We start from the raw sequence: 20260 nt of genomic DNA on the forward strand, positions 1-20260 counted from the left end.
CTTCATCTCATTGAAATCCATGGGAAAATCTGCAAATAACGCACCGTGAGCATGTGACACCTAGAAATCCCACTCACTTTGCTGGAATTGTTATAATAAAGCGTCCAACACTCCCCGGGGATTCATTACAGGGGCACAGTCCCTGTATCTTCGCTTTATCACAGTTTGGGGGAAAACATCCAGAGCAGTGCAGCGCCTGCAGGACGTTTCCTGGGCTGTGCTGCCCTCTAGTGTCAGAAAAGCGGAACAACAGCATCAAACCCAGAATGAAGCAGCGTGAGCGCTGGGTGGGCGGGGCGAGTTGCTTTTCCGGCCCCGCCCCTCTCCTTGTGACTGTGACGCTATGAGGAAAAACAGACCCGCTCGCTGCTAGTTGGATGGTGCAGGGTGGCCCAGGAAAGTCGCATGGTTGACGCTTGTCTACTGTCGCTGCAAGTATGTTTGAAAACCTGAGGGAGCGGCTGCTGACCGTGCAGCAGGACCTGACCAGCGGGTAAATCTGTGCGGCTGAGCGCTGGAATGGGATGTCCCGGTGCATGTTGGGAGCAGAGAAGATAGTGGTAACTGTGCTAGTGCTCCTGTAATAACTGGTTATCACTGCAGATCTCCTCCCTGGTATGTCCTGCCCTGTGACTGGCGACAAGCTGAGGGGGATCACAGGGTGAGGAGCTGAGGGGGGATCACAGGGTGAGGAGCTGAGGGGGGATCACAGGGTGAGGAGCTGAGGGGGGATCACAGGGTGAGGAGCTGAGGGGGGATCACAGGGTGAGGAGCTGAGGGGGGATCACAGGGTGAGGAGCTGAGGGGGGATCACAGGGTGAGGAGCTGAGGGGGGATCACAGGGTGAGGAGCTGAGGGGGGATCACAGGGTGAGGAGCTGAGGGGGGATCACAGGGTGAGGAGCTGAGGGGGGATCACAGGGTGATGAGCTGAGGGGGGAGCACAGCGTGAGGAGCTGAGGGGGGATCACAGGGGGGGGGAAATCACAGGCTGAGGGGGGGGGATCACAGGGTGAGGGGCTGAGGGGGGGATCACAGGGTGAGGGGGGGATCACAGGGTGAGGGGCTGAGGGGGGGGGATCACAGGGTGAGGGGCTGAGGGGGGGGATCACAGGGTGAGGGGCTGAGGGGGGGGATCACAGGGTGAGGGGCTGAGGGGGGGGGATCACAGGGTGAGGGGCTGAGGGGGGGGGATCACAGGGTGAGGGGCTGAGGGGGGGGATCACAGGGTGAGGGGCTGAGGGGGGGGATCACAGGGTGAGGGGCTGAGGAGGGGGGGATCACAGGGTGAGGGGCTGAGGAGGGGGGGATCACAGGGTGAGGGGCTGAGGAGGGGGGGATCACAGGGTGAGGGGCTGAGGAGGGGGGGATCACAGGGTGAGGGGCTGAGGGGGGGGGATCACAGGGTGAGGGGCTGAGGGGGGGGGATCACAGGGTGAGGGGCTGAGGGGGGGGGATCACAGGGTGAGGGGCTGAGGGGGGGGGATCACAGGGTGAGGGGCTGAGGGGGGGGATCACAGGGTGAGGGGGGGGGATCACAGGGTGAGGGGGGGGGGGTCACAGGGTGAGGGGGGGGGATCACAGGGTGAGGGGCTGAGGGGGGGGGATCACAGGGTGAGGGGGGGATCACAGGGTGAGGGGCTGAGGGGGGGGGATCACAGGGTGAGGGGCTGAGGGGGGGGGAAATCACAGGGTGAGGGGCTGAGGGGGGGAATCACAGGGTGAGGGGCTGAGGGGGGGGGAATCACAGGGTGAGGGGCTGAGGGGGGGGGAATCACAGGGTGAGGGGCTGAGGGGGGGGGAATCACAGGGTGAGGGGCTGAGGGGGGGGTAATCACAGGGTGAGGGGCTGAGGGGGGGGGAATCACGGGGTGAGGGGCTGAGGGGGGGGGAATCACAGGGTGAGGGGCTGAGGGGGGGGGAATCACAGGGTGAGGGGCTGAGGGGGGGGGGGGAATCACAGGGTGAGGGGCTGAGGGGGGGGGGGGGAATCACAGGGTGAGGGGCTGAGGGGGGGGGGGGGAATCACAGGGTGAGAGGCTGAGGGGGGGGGGGAATCACAGGGTGAGGGGCTGAGGGGGGGGGGGAATCACAGGGTGAGGGGCTGAGGGGGGGGGGAATCACAGGGTGAGGGGCTGAGGGGGGGGGAATCACAGGGTGAGGGGCTGAGGGGGGGGGAATCACAGGGTGAGGGGGGGGGAATCACAGGGTGAGGGGGGGGGAATCACAGGGTGAGGGGGGGGGAATCACAGGGTGAGGGGCTGAGGGGGGGGGAATCACAGGGTGAGGGGCTGAGGGGGGGGGGGAATCACAGGGTGAGGGGCTGAGGGGGGGGGGGAATCACAGGGTGAGGGGCTGAGGGGGGGGGGAATCACAGGGTGAGGGGCTGAGGGGGGGGGGGGAATCACAGGGTGAGGGGGCTGAGGGGGGGGGGAATCACAGGGTGAGGGGCTGAGGGGGGGGGGGAATCACAGGGTGAGGGGCTGAGGGGGGGGAATCACAGGGTGAGGGGGGGGGAATCACGGGGTGAGGGGCTGAGGGGGGGAATCACGGGGTGAGGGGCTGAGGGGGGGAATCACAGGGTGAGGGGCTGAGGGGGGGGAATCACGGGGTGAGGGGCTGAGGGGGGGAATCACAGGGTGAGGGGCTGAGGGGGGGGAATCACAGGGTGAGGGGCTGAGGGGGGGGAATCACAGGGTGAGGGGGGGGAATCACAGGGTGAGGGGCTGAGGGGGGGGGGAATCACAGGGTGAGGGGCTGAGGGGGGGGAAATCACAGGGTGAGGGGCTGAGGGGGGGGAAATCACAGGGTGAGGGGCTGAGGGGGGGGAAATCACAGGGTGAGGGGCTGGGGGGGGGAATCACAGGGTGGGGGGGGAAATCACAGGGTGAGGGGCTGGGGGGGGAATCACAGGGTGGGGGGGGGAATCACAGGGTGAGGGGCTGAGGGGGGGGAATCACAGGGTGAGGGGCTGAGGGGGGGGAAGTCACAGGGTGAGGGGGGGGGAATCACAGGGTGAGGGGCTGAGGGGGGAAATCGCAGGGTGAGGGGCTGAGGGGGAGGGGGAATCACAGGGTGAGGGGCTGAGGGTGGGGGAATCACAGGGTGAGGGGCTGAGGGGGAGGGGGAATCACAGGGTGAGGGGCTGAGGGGGTATAACTAGTGATGGGTGAGCATACTCGCCTCTTCTTGTTACTTGATCGACCCTCGAGCATCTGAGTTTAAAAATGCTCGAATTTCCCATTGACATAAATTACTCTCGTTACTCCAGTCGTGTTGGAGCTCCCTGAAGCTTGGCTGAGTAACCGGCAGTGGTGCGCGCTCGCCCATCACTACGTATAAGGCCCCATGCGCACACTGCGTTATGCTTTTCCTTCCCCAGCAAAGTGTGAGGTTTCAGTTTTGCTGTGCTCACATTACTTTTTGGGGGGGGGGCTGTAGTTTTGTGGCAACCACTAAAGATGAGCGAATCTGAGGTTCAGTTTTCGAACCGAGCACCAACTTTGAAAAAATAAATCTGGCTCGTGTTCGGGGTTCGGATGCTTTACAGGCAAACTTGCCTCGCGAGAGCATCGCTGTGCTCGGTGCTAGGTGCTGTGCTCAGCGCTGTGCTCGGGTACGCTCGGCGCTGTGCTCGGGTACGCTCGGCGCTGTGCTCGGGTACGCTCGGTGCTAGGCGCTGTGCTCGGGTACGCTCAGTGCTAGGCGCTGTGCTCGGGTACGCTCGGTGCTAGGCGCTGTGCTCGGGTACGCTCGGTGCTAGGCGCTGTGCTCGGGTACGCTCGGTGCTAGGCGCTGTGCTCGGGTACGCTCGGTGCTAGGCGCTGTGCTCGGGTACGCTCGGTGCTAGGCGCTGTGCTCGGGTACGCTCGGTGCTAGGCGCTGTGCTCGGGTACGCTCGGTGCTAGGCGCTGTGCTCGGGTACGCTCGGTGCTAGGCGCTGTGTGAGCCGCTTGCAGTGTTTGGCTCGCACTGGGGGTAACAACAGCATGATGAGATGTAGTGTACAGCAAAAAAAAAAATTTTTTAAAAATCCCGCTGGAAGTGATCTTCTTATGGCTGCTGTGGTCGGAGACTGAAACTGCCAATCAGTGTTTTCAAGCCCGGCTCGGGCAGTGCGGACCGGTGGAGGTTTGGTTCTATTGCTGCAAGTGAATCGAATCTCCAAAGGTTCGCTCATCTTTAGTGACCACAAAACTGCAGCATGGCAATTCTTTTTGCATTTTTCCCTGCGTTTTTCACCCATTGGTAAAAAAATGCATCAAAAATACATGGAAAATACAAAAATTGTTTAAAAGAACAGAGAGTCCTCAGTGGTTGATACCTTTTAATGGCTAACTGAAAAGATGGTAATAATTGCAAGCTTTCGAGACTACTCAGGTCTCTTCATCAGGCATGGTATAATACTACCATGCCTGATGAAGAGACCTGAGTAGTCTCGAAAGCTTGCAATTATTACCATCTTTTCAGTTAGCCATTAAAAGGTATCAACCACTGAGGACTCTCTGTTCTTTTAAACAATTTTTTTATCTCTACTGGCTAACACGGTACAAAGATATATTTTACTTGGATGGAAAATACATGCGTTTTTGGATGTGTTTTTTGGCCATAGGCTGCATTTTTGTGGCACAAACCTTGCGTGCGGACATACCCTAATGGTTTTTATTTTACTTGGAAAAAAAAAAAAACCAAAAGAACTTTATGGAAAACCCTGTGAAAGCCAGGACTCCAAGTCTTTCTGTACATGATAAATCAGAGTTGTATTGCTGCATGCATATGCAGTGTGAGATTTTGGTGACACGTGCCTTGTCTGTGCCTGTGTGTGCGCATTGTGCCAATGTTTGTGCAGTTCCAGTGTGTACACGTTGTCTGTGCCCATATGTACTTGCTATGTCTGCAATTCTCGATTTTATGTTAATTTTTTTACTTTTTATGTATACATATAGTCATTACAGTAATCCAATTTACAGCCTTCAAACAGGTGCTGAAAAACATGGCTACCCTATCATCAGGGAGTGTGCCCTATGATTGTGTTGCTGTGCGGTGCTGGCAGGTGGCATATTAGGTCTAGGTAGACTCAGAATAGTCTTTCCTGGACTTAACGGGGTATTCTCATCTCCAAGATCCTACCCCAAAATTCAGTAGGTGTGGTAATAATAATTTCAGCAAATACCTCCATATAGAAATGTAGCATAGTTCTCCTGATTTGCTCCATCACTTACGTCATTTTTAGGGCATTGCTGTATCTTGGGTATCAATGGTTATGACCACTGTCACTATATGAAACACCATATATCCATTTGGCACACATCAAAATATTAGTAGTGGAAATGACAGTGTCAGCTGAAACTAGCACCGCGAAGAAACCACTCCATACATGATATTTAAGTAGGAGAACCAGGAGTTTGTTGGTCATTATAGAATAAATTTTATTAAATCCAAAGACATATTAAAAAGATATGATATTATGGGGAAAAAAAAAACCACACAAAAAAGGTAGTGGGTAGAAAGACTGTCAATACTAAGGACTGCAACGTCTATAGAACAATGTCTTATAGTAATTCGCTCATCAGATGCACAATACATACTATCAGGCATCCCTATAGACAATAATGAAAAACTGCAAAAATAAATAGATAAACATACCCAAAGTGTAAGTGCCAGCCCAAAGAGAGACAGAACAGGACCCTAGAACAGGACCCCTGACGAGCGTTTCGTTGTCTGTATTACCACTTAATCATTGGGATCTTGTGTGTTTTTTCACATAACTGTTTTGTCATATCGTTTAAATGTGTCTTTGTATTTTAATGAAATATATTCTATAATGACCAACAAACTCCTGGTTCTCCTCTATAAGTAGTGGAAACCATGGATACCTAAGCTGCATAGCCCTACACATGAGGTAAGTAGCAAATTCTAGCACATTTCTAATTGGAGGTAATTGATATTATAATTACACCTTCTACATATTGGGATAGGCTCTTGAAGATGGGAATACTCCTTTTAAAGCATAATCGTCATTTTTATTTTGTAAATTATTTGTAGAAAAATATATTACAACATTTTATTAGAGAAATCTGCTTCTTCACTCTCAATTCCTGGGTAAAGTTTTTGTTCATTGACTGCAGACCTTTACATTACGGAGATAGGAAAAGACAGATAGTGCTCATAAGGTTCTATGGTGAGTGGAGGAGGGGGAGCTGGAGGCAGGCACAGACATTTTGCTGCAAGTTCTCCTGAAATGGCTGTCCGTTGTCCTGAAATGGCTGTCCGTTGTCCTCAAATGCCACCGTGCCGCCATCTATCACAAGAACTGGACCTCTAAGCCCCATGTGTGGACCATCTTCTGTCTGAGTGGTGCTCACACCTGTAGGTCGAAATATACATACCTGGCGTATAAGACGACTTTTTACCCCCTTAAAATAATGGCTACAGTGGGGGGTCGTCTTATACGCCGGATATACGGGGGGGGTGTGTGTGTGTGTGTATATATATATGTACACTGCAGCGTCCAGGCGAGGTGGGGGCAGCAGCTCTGGAGCACAGGGGAACGCAGCCTTTGATCTCCTGCACCCGCTCATATAATATGCACAGCCGCTGTCCATCTCCAATGGTGCTGAAATCGCATGCAGTGAGGGGCTGGGGCAGCGGTGCATATTATATGAGCCTGCGTCCCAGTGTGATGGCACATGCCCACCCGTGTTAGATTTGGCCCCCAGGCTGCTGCTCATTCTAAAATAAAAAAGCTTTACTTACCCCTGCAGCGTTTCTCCCCGTGCCCCTGCTTCCACTGTGATCAGGCAGAGATCTCAGTCTGCTGTGCCGATCACATGACCGCACTGACAACCAGGAAGTGGAAGAACAGAAGCACGGAGCAGACAGGAGGGAGCTCAGCGCTGGAGGAGATAAGGAAAGAGGGTTTTATTCTACTATGGGCAGCAGCCTAGGGGCCATATCTGACACAGGGGGACTTGTGCGATCTATAGGGGCCATGGGCAGCACTATGGGGGCGATATCTGACACAGGGGGACTTGTGCGATCTATATAGGGGCCATGGGCAGCACTATGGGGCGATATCTAACACAGGGGGACTTGTGCGATCTATAGAGACCATGGGCAGCACTATGAGGGCGATATATAACACAGGGGGACTTGTGCGATCTATAGGGACCATGGGCAGCACTATGAGGGCGATATATAACACAGGGGGACTTGTGCGATCTCTGTGCAGGCCCCACAGAGCAGCAGAGTTGTGTGTATTTGTCTGTATGTAGCAGAGTTGTATGTGTTTGTCTGTATGTAGCAGAGTTGTATGTGTTTGTCTGTATGTAGCAGAGTTGTGTGTGTGTCTGTATGTAGCAGAGTTGTGTGTGTTTGTCTGTATGTAGCAGAGTTGTATGTGTTTGTCTGTATGTAGCAGAGTTGTATGTGTTTGTCTGTATGTAGCAGAGTTGTATGTGTTTGTCTGTATGTAGCAGAGTTGTGTGTGTTTGTCTGTTTGTAGCAGAGTTGTGTGTGTCTGTTTGTAGCAGAGTGTAGTACCATTGTTTCAGTCCAGTTGTGGCTTTATACAGCAGGGAGGAGCATTCCTTGCTGTACTAAGTGAACATTGGAGCGATTGATCTGTCAATGGCCCTTTAAAAACATATTGTACGGCTCTCGCGGAATTAAAATTAACATGTTGCAATCAAAGCAGACTTTTTTTCATTTGGGAGCGGGGTAGTCTTATACAGTGAGTATATCCCAAATTCTATATTTTTAGGGCAGAAGTTGGGGGTCGTCTTATACGCCCAGTCGTCTTATACGCCGGCATATACGGTACATTATTTCCTGTTAATTCTCCCACCTCCAGTGGCTGGTGCCCGCCAGCCTTTACTTACTCACAGTGATGGTGTCGCCTACACACAAGTGCCCCTGCAGCCGATCACTGCTCTCATCGATCACCCGCTACATTTTCTAGCGTTGGCTGCGGTCTTCTCACACATGTACAGGATGTGACCATGGGAGACTACCAGAGGCTTGTCCCTAGAGAAGCGGCACATAAATGGAGACTAATGTGTCTTACGTTGCCTAGGATCTGGGCACACGTTGCCGTTCTTTCGCACTTTTGTTGTTTGTTTCTGCGTAGATTTGTCACAAAACCTGAAGGATTTCCTGTTGCCAGCAAAGTGAATTCTTGAACTCTCATGCACACTTTGAGTATTTTCTTCTTCCAGATTTAAATCTGCAATAAGTCATTTCCTGCAGATTTCACCCTTGGGCTATGTTCACATAGTGCAGTGATGGCGAACCTATGGCACGCAGAGCCCTTTTTGCTGGCACGCGCGCTGTCACCACACTGCACCACTTTGATCTGCCGGTGTGATCGCGCCAGCAGTTCAAAGTGGTGCTTAGCTCTTACACGCCTCCTCTCCTGGGCTGCAGGCCTGTTGCCTAGGAGATGGAGGAGTGTCAATAGGCGGCGCCGGCGTCTTGTGGTCGCGCGGGAACTGAAGTGACTGAGGACGCAGCAGCGGAGGAGTGGGGGCTAGAAGGTGAGGTGTTTTTTTTTTTTTTTTTATTATTTTTAAGCGCTGTGCGGCTGTGCCAAGGTGTGGGGGGACAGAGCCAGCACGGGGCAAACATGGGAGCACGGGGGACAGAGCCAGCACGGAGCAAACATGGGAGCACGGGGGACAGAGCCAGCACGGAGCAAACATGGGAGCACGGGGGACAGAGCCAGCACGGGGCAAACATGGGAGCACGGGGGACAGAGCCAGCACGGAGCAAACATGGGAGCACGGGGGACAGAGCCAGCACGGAGCAAACATGGGAGCACGGGGGACAGAGCCAGCACGGGGCAAACATGGGAGCACGGGGGACAGAGCCAGCACGGGGCAAACATGGGAGCACGGGGGACAGAGCCAGCACGGGGCAAACATGGGAGCACGGGGGACAGAGCCAGCACAGGGCAAACAAGGGAGCACGGGGGACAGAGCCAGCACGGGGGCAAACATGGAGCGCACGGGGGCAAACATGGAGCGCACGGGGGCATATACAAACAAAGCACGGGGCAAACATGGGAGCACGGGGCATATACAAACAAAGCACGGGGCAAACATGGGAGCACGGGGCATTCAGAGCACGGGGAAAACATGGCTGCAAGGATGGGGGAAATGTGCAAAGAGGGAGAGAAACATGCAAAGATGGGGAAACATAGCTGCAAAGAGGGAGAGAAACATGCAAAGATGGGGGAAACATGGCTGCAAGGATGGGGGAAATATGCAAGGATGGGGGTACATTTAGCAGGAAGGGAAACAAGCCAGGAAGGGGTACATTTATCAGTATGGGGGATACATTTACCAGGAGGGGGGGATACATTTACCATAATGGGGGGGAAACATGCCAGGATGGGGGTACATGCACATGCCAGGATGAGGAAAAATGCCAGGATGGGGAACATTTACCAGGAAAGGGGACATTTACCAGGATAAGGGAACATGCCAGGATGGGGTACATATACCAGGATGGGGTACATATACCAGGATGGGGTACATATACCAGGATGGGGTACATTTACCAGGATGGGGTACATTTACCAGGATGGGGTACATTTACCAGGAAAGGGGACATTTACCAGGATAAGGGAACATGCCAGGATGGGGTACATATACCAGGATGGGGTACATATACCAGGATGGGGTACATATACCAGGATGGGGTACATATACCAGGATGGGGTACATTTACCAGGATGGGGTACATATACCAGGATGGGGTACATATACCAGGATGGGGTACATATACCAGGATGGGGTACATTTACCAGGATGGGGTACATTTACCAGGATGGGGTACATTTACCAGGAAAGGGGTACATTTACAAGGATGGGGCCATGGTGTGGACAAATATATCAGAATGTAGGAAATATTTATCAGGATGGGGGACATGTTTACCAGGGAGTGGCCAGGAAGGGGGACAGAACTACACAATGAAGGGAGAGGGGAGAAACTCGTACGTCTTTATGGGATTTCAAGATGTTCAGACTTTGAAATGTAGATGTGGATTACAGGGTGACATCTGATTGCATTCCATGCTAAAATCTCTGCCTAATATGCTGCAATTTATTTCCAGAAAGATCAATCCAACTGCTGTGTCTGGAAAGGGCAGGGGCTCAGCTCCAATGTGTGGTAAGCATGCATGAGCGTGATGCCCCCTGCTGAAGAGAAGATGGCAAAGGTAAGGTTACAATCAATTATTTTCATAATAGGATTGGTTGGCACTTCGGAAAAAAAAAATGGGTTTAGGGCTACAGTTTGGGCACTCGGCCTGTGAAAGGTTCGCCATGACTGACACAGTGCATCTTTTAGGGCTCATGCGCATGTTGTGTACTGACATGCATTTATGCTGCGTATAGCACTGCAGTGTAAATGCATGCGTCCTGCGTCCCCAGCACAATCTATGTAGATTGTGTATGATACGTGCGCACGATGCATTTTTGAACGCAGCGATTTGGGTGCTAAAATTTTGACCCAAAACCGTGCGTTCATAAAATGGGCATGTCAATTATTCCGTGCACTATGGATGCAGCTCCCACTCTGTCTATGGTGGGGGCAGCAGCCGTAGCTCAGGAAATTGTTTTTTTTAACAAAGCAGTGTTTCTGCAGCGATTTGAAGCGCACATGTGCTGCCAAATCGCTGCAGAAGAATCTGCAGTTACGTGCGCATGAGCCGTATGCTATGTGCGCACGTTGCGTAATTACATGCAGTTACGCTGCGCTTTGTAGCGCAGCGTAACTGCATGTGTCCTGCGTCCCCAGCATAATCTATAGAGATTGTGCAGGCGCCGTGCGCACGTGGCGTATTAGAGCGCAGCGCTTCGGCTGCTGCCTGAAGCGTGCGTTCTAAGAAGTGACATGTCACTTCTTCCGTGCGCTTTGCCGGCAGCTCCTGCTCTGTCTATGGCAGGAGCTGCAGGCAGAGCGCATGGAATCGGCTTTTTTTTTTTTTCACTACGGACATTTTCTGCAGCGATTGGAAGCGCACGTGTGCTCTTCAGATCGCTGCAGAAATTTCTGCAGTGACTACGCAACGTGCGCACATAGCCTAACTGTGTTTTTGGTGCATTTTTGAGGTCACATAGATGCACCTAAATACATGCATTTCCTTCCCCAGCAGAGTCTGAGATTTCTATTTTGCTGTCCACACTGAGTATCTTTTTTTTTTTTTTTTTCTCTTTCCTCTGCATCTTGGCTGTGTTTTTGAAGATGCATCATGTCAATTATTTCTGCATTTTTCCAGCGTGTTTGAGCCCCTCCAGTCATATATATATAACTTTAAAAAGAAAACACACTGGGCAGAATGTGATTAAAAAAAGCGTCAAACGCATGCATTTTCTGATGCGTTTTTGCCGCAGATGCGTTTTGTTTTTTTTTTTGGGCCAAACATGCTGCGTCTTTGTGGTTACGAAAAGGTGCAGTGTGTGAACATAGCCTTACTAATGAGTGGGGAAAACTCTGCAACAAAAAAACGCAAGAACAAATCTTGGCAAGAATTCGTCTGTTTTACGCAGCAGCGTCTCTCCTGCCATGAGATGCAGATATTTCTGATGCATATACTTAACGTGTGCACATATAATGGGCTAATTTGTTACATTCCTGGACAGCGCCTTTAGGGCAGAAGCATCACACTACCGTACTGCAGAATAGTGTGCCCATATGTACCTTCAGTGTGGGCTCCTCCTTACCATTACTAGTAGGGCACTCGTGGATTGAGCAATGTATCGTAGCAAGCTATCTGGCGTTCATACCAACATCCAGGACACATCTAAATTTGGAGTGGATGGTATGCACTATTCAGAAGTGACTGCGCCGGGCAGAGCAGATGACCTCTTCTTTGTGATGCCATGTTGATAAGGATCTGCTATACTTGATTTGCCAGGCAGGGATCATTGAGAAAAATAACAGTGACATCTTTATGTCTATGTGAGAAATGCTGCAATGCTGCCACTTCCACTATTACTCCATTCTGGGTACCGGACACTTCACTTCCAGGCCTGTGGTTGACACAGGACAAAGTTGGCTTATGAGTGAAAGGGATGCTGTCTGCTAACATTAAAGGGATGTATACACAAGAGGACAAGGAGTATATGTGCAAAAAATGGACAATTTTATTACACATGAAAAAACCACAATAGACAATTAAAAACATGATAAAACATCACCAAAATGAATCTTCTGGGGGAATATAAAGATTGTTACACGGACAGGGAAGGTCTCAGGAAAACCACCAAAGATACTCAGGATTACCCAGAAATCAGTCACAGTGTGATTAATTACATTAAAATCTTAATCAGGTGAATCCTGAGACCCCCGGTCAGTGTTGAAGTGTCACAAACTGAGGGTATAAAGACTAACCAGGACTATACATATGAATGACAGAGGACAGCTATAAGGCCCAATATAGGAATAATCCCATGTGGGATGTGTAGAAGCAAACCAACCATTCAATATAATACCTAACAAGTAAAGAGTTAATTATCTGGAAGTCAGAGGGATAAAGATTAAACCTTCAGTTTGAGAGACCCCTCCCCAGTGAGGAACCTGGACTTCATCAAACATTAAAGGGAACCTGTCACCAGTTTTTTCCCTATTAAACCAAAAAGATCACCTTTTGCAGTTCCTGGGCTGCATTCTATGAAGGTGCACCTTGTTGCAGACCCCTAAAAGAACTTTATAAAATCTTACCGTTTCCTATGCAAATGAGTTTGGTTGGCCAGATGGGCGGGCTCTAATTCGTCTCCTGTCTCCTGAGTCGTGGAGTCGGAGTCGGAGCTCATTTTGCTGGAGTCGGAGTCGGTATAAAATGCACTGACTCCAGCTACTAAAATATATAATAAATTGGGGACCGTAGTGCAATGCAGAATGTGCTGAATATTTTACTAAATAATATTTAGTATAATCCTTATATTTAAGTGAAAAATCTATTGTAGTGCAATGTGAACATCAGACATTTAATTATTTTTATGATGCAATAATCAAGATATTTAGATAGAACTTAAAATATATTTATTGGTATACAACTTTAGAACACAAACTAATAAATTGTAAAATATATACATATATTTATACACACAAGAGATGGATAGATTATATATATATATATCTATCTCTATCTCTTGTGTGTATAAATATATATATATTTATACACACAAGATATATATGTAATCTACTGTATATTACATAGTGTATTACATATTTACAATTTTAGTTTTTTTGTGTTCTAAAGTTGTATCCAATAAATATATTTTATGTTCTATCCAAATATCTTGATTATTGTATCATAAAAATTATTAAATGTCTGATGTTCATATACACATGTTCATGTATTACAATAAATTTTTCACCTAACTATAAGCAATATATGTAGGAGTCTGAGTCGGTGCAAGAGAAATTGAGGAGTCTGAGTCGAAGGTTTGGCTTACCGACTCCACAGCCCTGCATTATAGTGCCCCGTACATTGTAGTGCCCAACTCCTGCTTCTGCAGACACAAATCTAAAACTAAATGAATCGGGCTCTCCTGACTACAGAAATGCTAAATATGTGGATGGTATGGGGGACTGAGAAACTAGGGAGACATTTGGATTTGGGAGTGCAGATTTTGCTGCATTCCTTGGATAAGCCATGGCACTTTTTGAAGGCCTTTTGGGTTACCATTAACGTGGAAGCCCCCTATTTTTTAATTGACAGGTGACTGACCTAAGGTGCAAGGTTTTTTTCTGTGTGTGGAATGAGTTGAAGCTTTTCTTGAGAACATTTTACATGACATTTTGGATCATATTTATCCTGTGCTCTATGCTGAGCAATTTATTTTGGGGTTTACATCTAAATTTCCAAATGATGTGATTCAGGTGATACCCCCGATGGATCCATTCACTATAATGATGCAGCAGAGTTACTCTAGACTTTCTGGTTTCTGTTCAGCGTTGTCCATCTTTTCAGAAGGGCACAAAACTTTGGCCATCCGCGCTTTTATGAACTCTTAAAAAGATGGATGGCACTGGATCATAGGCAGAGTCCACAGTGTCTCCATCTGCCTCATTGTCATCAGCAGTTCCGTCTTAATCACGTATTTCAGAGAGTTACATGTAAACGCCAGTGTAAGAGCTCAACATGAAGCTTAGGATAAATGTGAACCGAGCCTTACTGGGATATTTAGAAGCAAAATAAATCAACAGCAGGTAAAGAATTCTTTTTTTTTTGTTGTCATTTACCGTGCGAGTATAAGTGATAACGGTTTTATTCTTCGGGGCTGTGCGATTAGTGATACCAGGTTGATATCGGGGTTTTATGTTTGGCTAATATCACACATTAAAACAACGCTTGAAAAAAGTTTTCGCATCACCATATTTTGAGACCTATACTTTTGTTTTTTGCCGACAGTCATGTCAGGGCTTATTTTGCAGAATGAGTTGACTATTTATTGGTACAATTGTCGGGGACACAACCTTTTGTGATCCCATTTCCTGCCAATGTTTGGGAGGCTGAACAAAAACCAGCAATTCAGGTTTATTTATTTATTTATTTATTTATTTTTTATCTTGTTCACAGTAGGGTAAAAGTCAAGACATGGATTTATTCCACGGGTCACTACAATTACAGCGATGTCACATTTATGGGTTTCTAATGTTTTGCCTCCTTCATGTAAGATTGGGGGGGCGGCTCTCGTGTAGCCCCACGACCCGGGGGCGGCTCTCGTGTAGCCCCGCGACCCGGGGGCGGCTCTCGTGTAGCCCCACGGCCCAGGACCAGGTTGTCCAGTCCATACTGGTACCATAGTGCTTTAAGATATGCATGAGACCCTAACAATTACAAGCGGTCCTTTGAAAACAAGTATAATTCTAATGTGGCCCTTGGTGAAAATGGACACCCCTGATATGATGTCCTGTCACAGAGACCTGTGCAGCCAATCACTGCAGTGATGTGCTAGAGCCAGTGATTTGCAGGTATGTCCAGTGCATGGTCTCAGCTGGTGTAAATGATCTGTGTCAGTTCCTGTGTTTCCCTTATGTCACACTAGTTTTTCTTTGTCGCTCCATTGGGAGACCCAGACAATTGGGTGTATAGTTTATGCCTCCGGAGGCCACACAAAGTATTACACTTAAAAGTGTAAAGCCCCTCCCCTTCTGCCTATACACCCCCCGTGCATCACGGGCTCCTCAGTTTTTATGCTTTGTGCGAAGGAGGCTGACATCCACGCATAGCTCCACAGCTTAGTCAGCAGCAGCTGCTGACTAGGTCGGATGGAAGAAAAGAGGGCCATAACAGGGCCCCCAGCATGCTCCCTTCTCACCCCACTTTGTCGGCGGTGTTGTTAAGGTTGAGGTACCCATTGCGGGTACACAGGCAGGAGCCACATGCTGTTTTCCTTCCCCCATCCCTTATGGGCTCTGGGTGAAGTGGTTCCGAATCGGTCTCCAGGCACGGGGACCGTGCTCCCTCCGCAGCCCCTGGGGAATCTGCTGGATAGGAGCCGGGTATCGTCAGGGACAAGGCCCTGCTACTGTGAGGTACTCTGTGTCCCCGTGGGGACCGCGCATGGAGCGCTTGTGCCATACACATTGCAGCACTGCTGGGTGTGTTAGTGCGCCGGGGACTACCGCGCGGCCGCGCTTATTGCCGGCCGCGCTTATAACTTTAGTCCCCGGCTTCTGCGGCCTAGTATCGCATATTCCCGCCCACAGGCCTGCCAGTCAAGGGAAGGGCGGCACGCAAAACAGTTTCCATGTCAGAAATAAAGCAGTGTTTATTTTTTTCTAATACTGCTGATGTGTTTTGGACTTTACTCATAAGTATGTGGCATTCTCGGGCCTATTCATTTGGCTACAAAGTCTATTAATTCCTTCTTCACTAGATGAAGGCTCGTTATGTACTGGTCACATGATCTCGTGCCTTGTTCTGGTACAATGGGTGCTGTGTACTTGCATATGAATGCCGGGCTTTGTAATCTTCCCTCCTCTACCAATTATGAGCCACGTGCTCTGATAACATAGTGATTATAGTGTTGGCACTGCTCCCTTCTATACAGTCAAATACAGCTCAAAGCGTATTCCCAGATATCTGAGCACCGTAATAATAAACCTGCTGCAGAAATCCCATGGCTCACCTTTCATGTCATACGGGTCTATCCGGGGCCCCTGCAGTAAATCTCCACCTTCTAACACCAGAGTCCCAAATTTACTGCTGATCAACGTCGTCGTATAGAATTTTTAGTTTTGTTTTGAAAATTTTTATTAAAAAGAAAAAAAAAAGTGAGGTGGAAAGGCTCACCTGATGTTGTGTGAGTCACAACTACTATAGATGTATATATCTCTGCCGCAGACCCACGAGGTAGAAGTACTGTAAACGTGGAGAGAAAGGGGTTAAACCGCGCTGCCGTAATGATAATGGGCAGGATCCTTTTGGTTGTGATTTATTATAGAGTCGACGCATTTCAGAGAAATACCTTCTCTGAAATGTAGGTAATGTGATTTTTGTCCTGATGAAGCAGAAGGTATTTCTCAAACGCATTGGTTGTACAGTAAATCACAAACAAAGGATCCTGTCCATTAGGCCACACGGGGATCTACTGCGATCCTCGCATGACACTTGACTCATGCTGGCAGCACAGCGGGAGCCGAGTGTCATGTGAGTGTCACTGCGACTGAAATCTGATCATGCGTTCAGACCTCAGCTGCGGGGGGCGGGGCGGCGCTGAGGAGGGGAGGAAGGGAGATAAATCCCTATCTCCTCCGTTGCCGGCTATTGCCATTCTCGCCCTGCATTCGCTGTACACCGGTGTACTGCGAGTGCAATGCAATTTTTCTCTCGCCCCATAGACTTGAATGGGTGCGAGAAAAACAAGACTCACCTTACACTTGCAGCATGCAACGACTGTTTTCTCGGACCGATTAGGGCTGAGAAAATAATCGCTCATGTGTCATCGCACACAGGCTAATATTGGTCCAAGCGGAATGCAATAAAATATCGTATTCCACTCGCTCCGATTTTCATGCCATGTGGCTTAGGCCTTATCATCATTACGGCAGCACAGTTTAACCCCTATTTCTCCAGATCTCCAGTAAGGATACCTTACTGACTACAAATTTTATCAGTTACTGATAGGTTAAATAAAACAGAATGCTCTGGCTACCTGGAGGCAACGCTCGATGGAGCTCAATCATAATGTGGCGAAAAAACAAAAAAGCCAGCTCAATTCAAAAATAACATGTATTATAAGATGTGCACTGCACTAAAAATTCCAAACTGTACTATTTTAAAATTGAGATTTTTGGCAAAAAAATGCAATTTCTTGAGCTACCCGCCACGTCATGGCAAATCTCTTTGGGGCAGTCCTACTCTAAATTATTTTTATTTAAAATGTGTCATATTGTTTTTTCTTAATCATATTGTGGCGTTTCAATCCATACAAAAAGATTGTAGCTAAAAAATAGAGTTCATGTCACACGGGGTTTGGCTCATAACCCACTGGGTGTCATGGCGGCATCAGACGCTGTTCACACTACAGATTCTGACACTCCACATTGTGGTTTCTCTGATGCTTCTGAATTACACAGGCAGGCTCGGGTGTCCACCAGCTGTGTTCATTTGTAATCAGGCTGGCAGGATTTGATTAGTACTGGCCTACTGCTTATCTCAGGCCTTCCCAGAGCAAGCGATACCAATCACAGCTATTCCCTAACGTTTTAAGATTGAGGAATCTATCTTTCCATGCCGATGATGGCTTTTGCTACACCAGTCCATGTGCTGTTGTATCCGAGTCCTGCTGGTGACTGTGGTGCTGTGTGTGTGGAATTTTTGCAGAGTTCTCTCGTCGTCTCGCTGTTTCCTCCCTGTTCTTATTTTCCTCCCCATCGCTTGCCAATACCTGTGTGAGCATGCCAAGTGAACAAGTTTTGATTACCCCTGTTTGTCCTTATCTGTGGGGTTTTACCACTCCTGTCCCTACCTCCCCTGGGGTGAGGGGGGGTGTGGTATTAGATCAGGCATGTATAGGAGCAGGGCTAAGAAGGCGGTCCAGACATCATCACCATTAAATGCATCTCTGGGATCAGGGACAGCTACGGCCCCCCCTAGCCTGAGGGACAATTTAAGAGCTCTGGTCCCTTGTTATCCCATCACACCCTGTGACCATGCATGAGATGAGAATAGAATTTTTAAATTATGTACATTAAAGAAATAATAAAAAAATGGTACTCATGGGGTGCCTTGAAGGCTATGTGCACATATTGAGTATTTGGTGAGGTTTTTTTTTTACCTCCAGTATTTGTAAGTCAAAATCAGGAGTGGGTTAAAAAAATACAGAAGTGGTGACTTGTTTTTATTATACTTTTCCTCTGATTGTTCCACTCCTGGTTTTAGCCAGGAAGTACTCAGATACTCAGGTAAAAAAAACTCTTCAATTTCTCAGTATGTGCACATGGCCTTAAGGCAGAGGTCTTAAACACGCTGCCCACGGGCCGCATGTGGCCCCTGAGTCTGCTTCTTGTGGCCCGCTGGCCCGTGGCCCCCTTGATGATCGTGACGGGCGCAAAGGCCACAGCAGTCAGCACTTTATTTCAGATGATTTGCCATGGCTGCACAGTCAAGCTCTATGCACAGCTATTGCAGTCGCTGGTCAATCAGAGGCCTGTAGCTTAAGCGTATGACGTCACCTGCTGCTGCTCATCGGCCCGCGGCTGCTGGTGGAACAGTTGTGCACAGAGCTTGACTTTGTACAGCACGCCTGAAGTAAAGTGCTCACTGACTGCAGCGCCAGGGGCACGATCACAAGGGGACCACAGCTGGCTGCAAGAAGAGGACACAAGGGAATGGAGGACAGGTGAGAAGAATTGCTGTGTGTGTGTGTGTGTGTGTGTGTGTGTGTGTGTGTGTGTGTGTGTGTGTGTGTGTGTGTAGAATGGCACAATAGTCAAGACTACTATAGGACATTGCTACAAGAAGACCAGGAAACGAGACATTAATACAAGAGCACTAGTGTGAGCACGTTTGTAAAAGGGGACAATGTTGGGCACATTACTACAGGATGGGGACAAGAATGGGGCACATTACTACAAGGGGGCAAGAATGGGGCACATTACTACAAAGGGGATGGATGGGCACATTACTAAAACATGGGAACCAGGATGGGGCACATTACGACAACCTGGGGACCGGGATATGGGGCACATTACGACAACATGGGGACCAGGATATGGGGCACATTACGACAACATGGGGACCAGGATATGGGGCACATTACGACAACATGGGGACCAGGATATGGGGCACATTACGACAACATGGGGACCAGGATATGGGGCACATTACGACAACATGGGGACCAGGATATGGGGCACATTACGACAACATGGGGACCAGGATATGGGGCACATTACGACAACCTGGGGACCGGGATATGGGGCACATTACGACAACATGGGGACCGGGATATGGGGCACATTACGACAACATGGGGACCAGGATATGGGGCACGTTATTAAAAGATGTTGACCAAAATTACTATATGGTGCTAATTCTAAGATCATATTAGTTACAAGGGGACAAAATGTAAAAAAAAATTTTTAAAATAAGGCATGATTTTATTTTTCACCATTAAAAATGCTTTTTTCTATATAAACAAAAAAGTGCACATTTGTTATAATAAACAAGCAAAATCTGTTCAAAAACAGTGATCCAAAGTTGTAAAGCGAAATAAATGGTACCACTAAAAATGTCACTTTGCCCTGCAAAGAATGCGGCCCTCCAAATTATTATTTTTTTTTTTCTGTGTGCGGCCCATACACCCAGCCGAGTTTGAGAACCCTGCCTTAAGGAATTTGTACCTGGCCTGTAATTGAAAGGTTTCCATTGGGTGAAAACAGGCCTAAAGAGTGTTGTTTTGCCCTCCATTCGGACAGTATACGTGCCATTGTGTTCTTATGCAATGTCATATGTCCTCCAGTGTATAATTCTGAAGTAACACAGTATGAATGCGTCCTTAGGCCCTGTGCGCACTTCCTGGTTTTTGCCGCGGATTTCCTGCGGATTTGCTGCATGTTTCGCTGCATGTTATGTTCATAACATCTCTGCAGTGATTCACCAGCAAATCCTATGGTAAAAAAAAAAATGCTGTACGCACTATGCGGAATTTGACAGCTGCATGTTTTGCTGCGGGATTCCCGCACCAAAAACAAAAAAACAATTGCATGTCACTTCTTTTCCGCACTCCGCTGCGGCATTT

The 20260-nt window shown here is 48.8% G+C and overlaps 1 protein-coding gene across 2 annotated transcripts in view; it reads left to right on the forward strand.

The window, feature by feature from the left end:
• Positions 1 to 321: 321 nt before the first annotated feature.
• The window catches only part of DTNBP1 (dystrobrevin binding protein 1), a 206401-nt gene continuing 186462 nt past the window's right edge, over positions 322 to 20260 (forward strand). Inside the window, exon 1 of one of the 2 annotated variants that reach the window (XM_075314732.1) lies at positions 322 to 493. In XM_075314732.1, the coding sequence (XP_075170847.1) occupies positions 438 to 493 (56 nt within the window). In that variant the 5' untranslated portion in view covers positions 322 to 437. The remainder of the gene's footprint in view (positions 494 to 20260) is intronic. The other variant, XM_075314731.1, reaches the window with a different exon arrangement.

This window comes from Anomaloglossus baeobatrachus, chromosome 6 (assembly GCF_048569485.1).
Source record: "Anomaloglossus baeobatrachus isolate aAnoBae1 chromosome 6, aAnoBae1.hap1, whole genome shotgun sequence".
In the NCBI taxonomy this organism is placed as follows: domain Eukaryota; kingdom Metazoa; phylum Chordata; class Amphibia; order Anura; family Aromobatidae; genus Anomaloglossus; species Anomaloglossus baeobatrachus.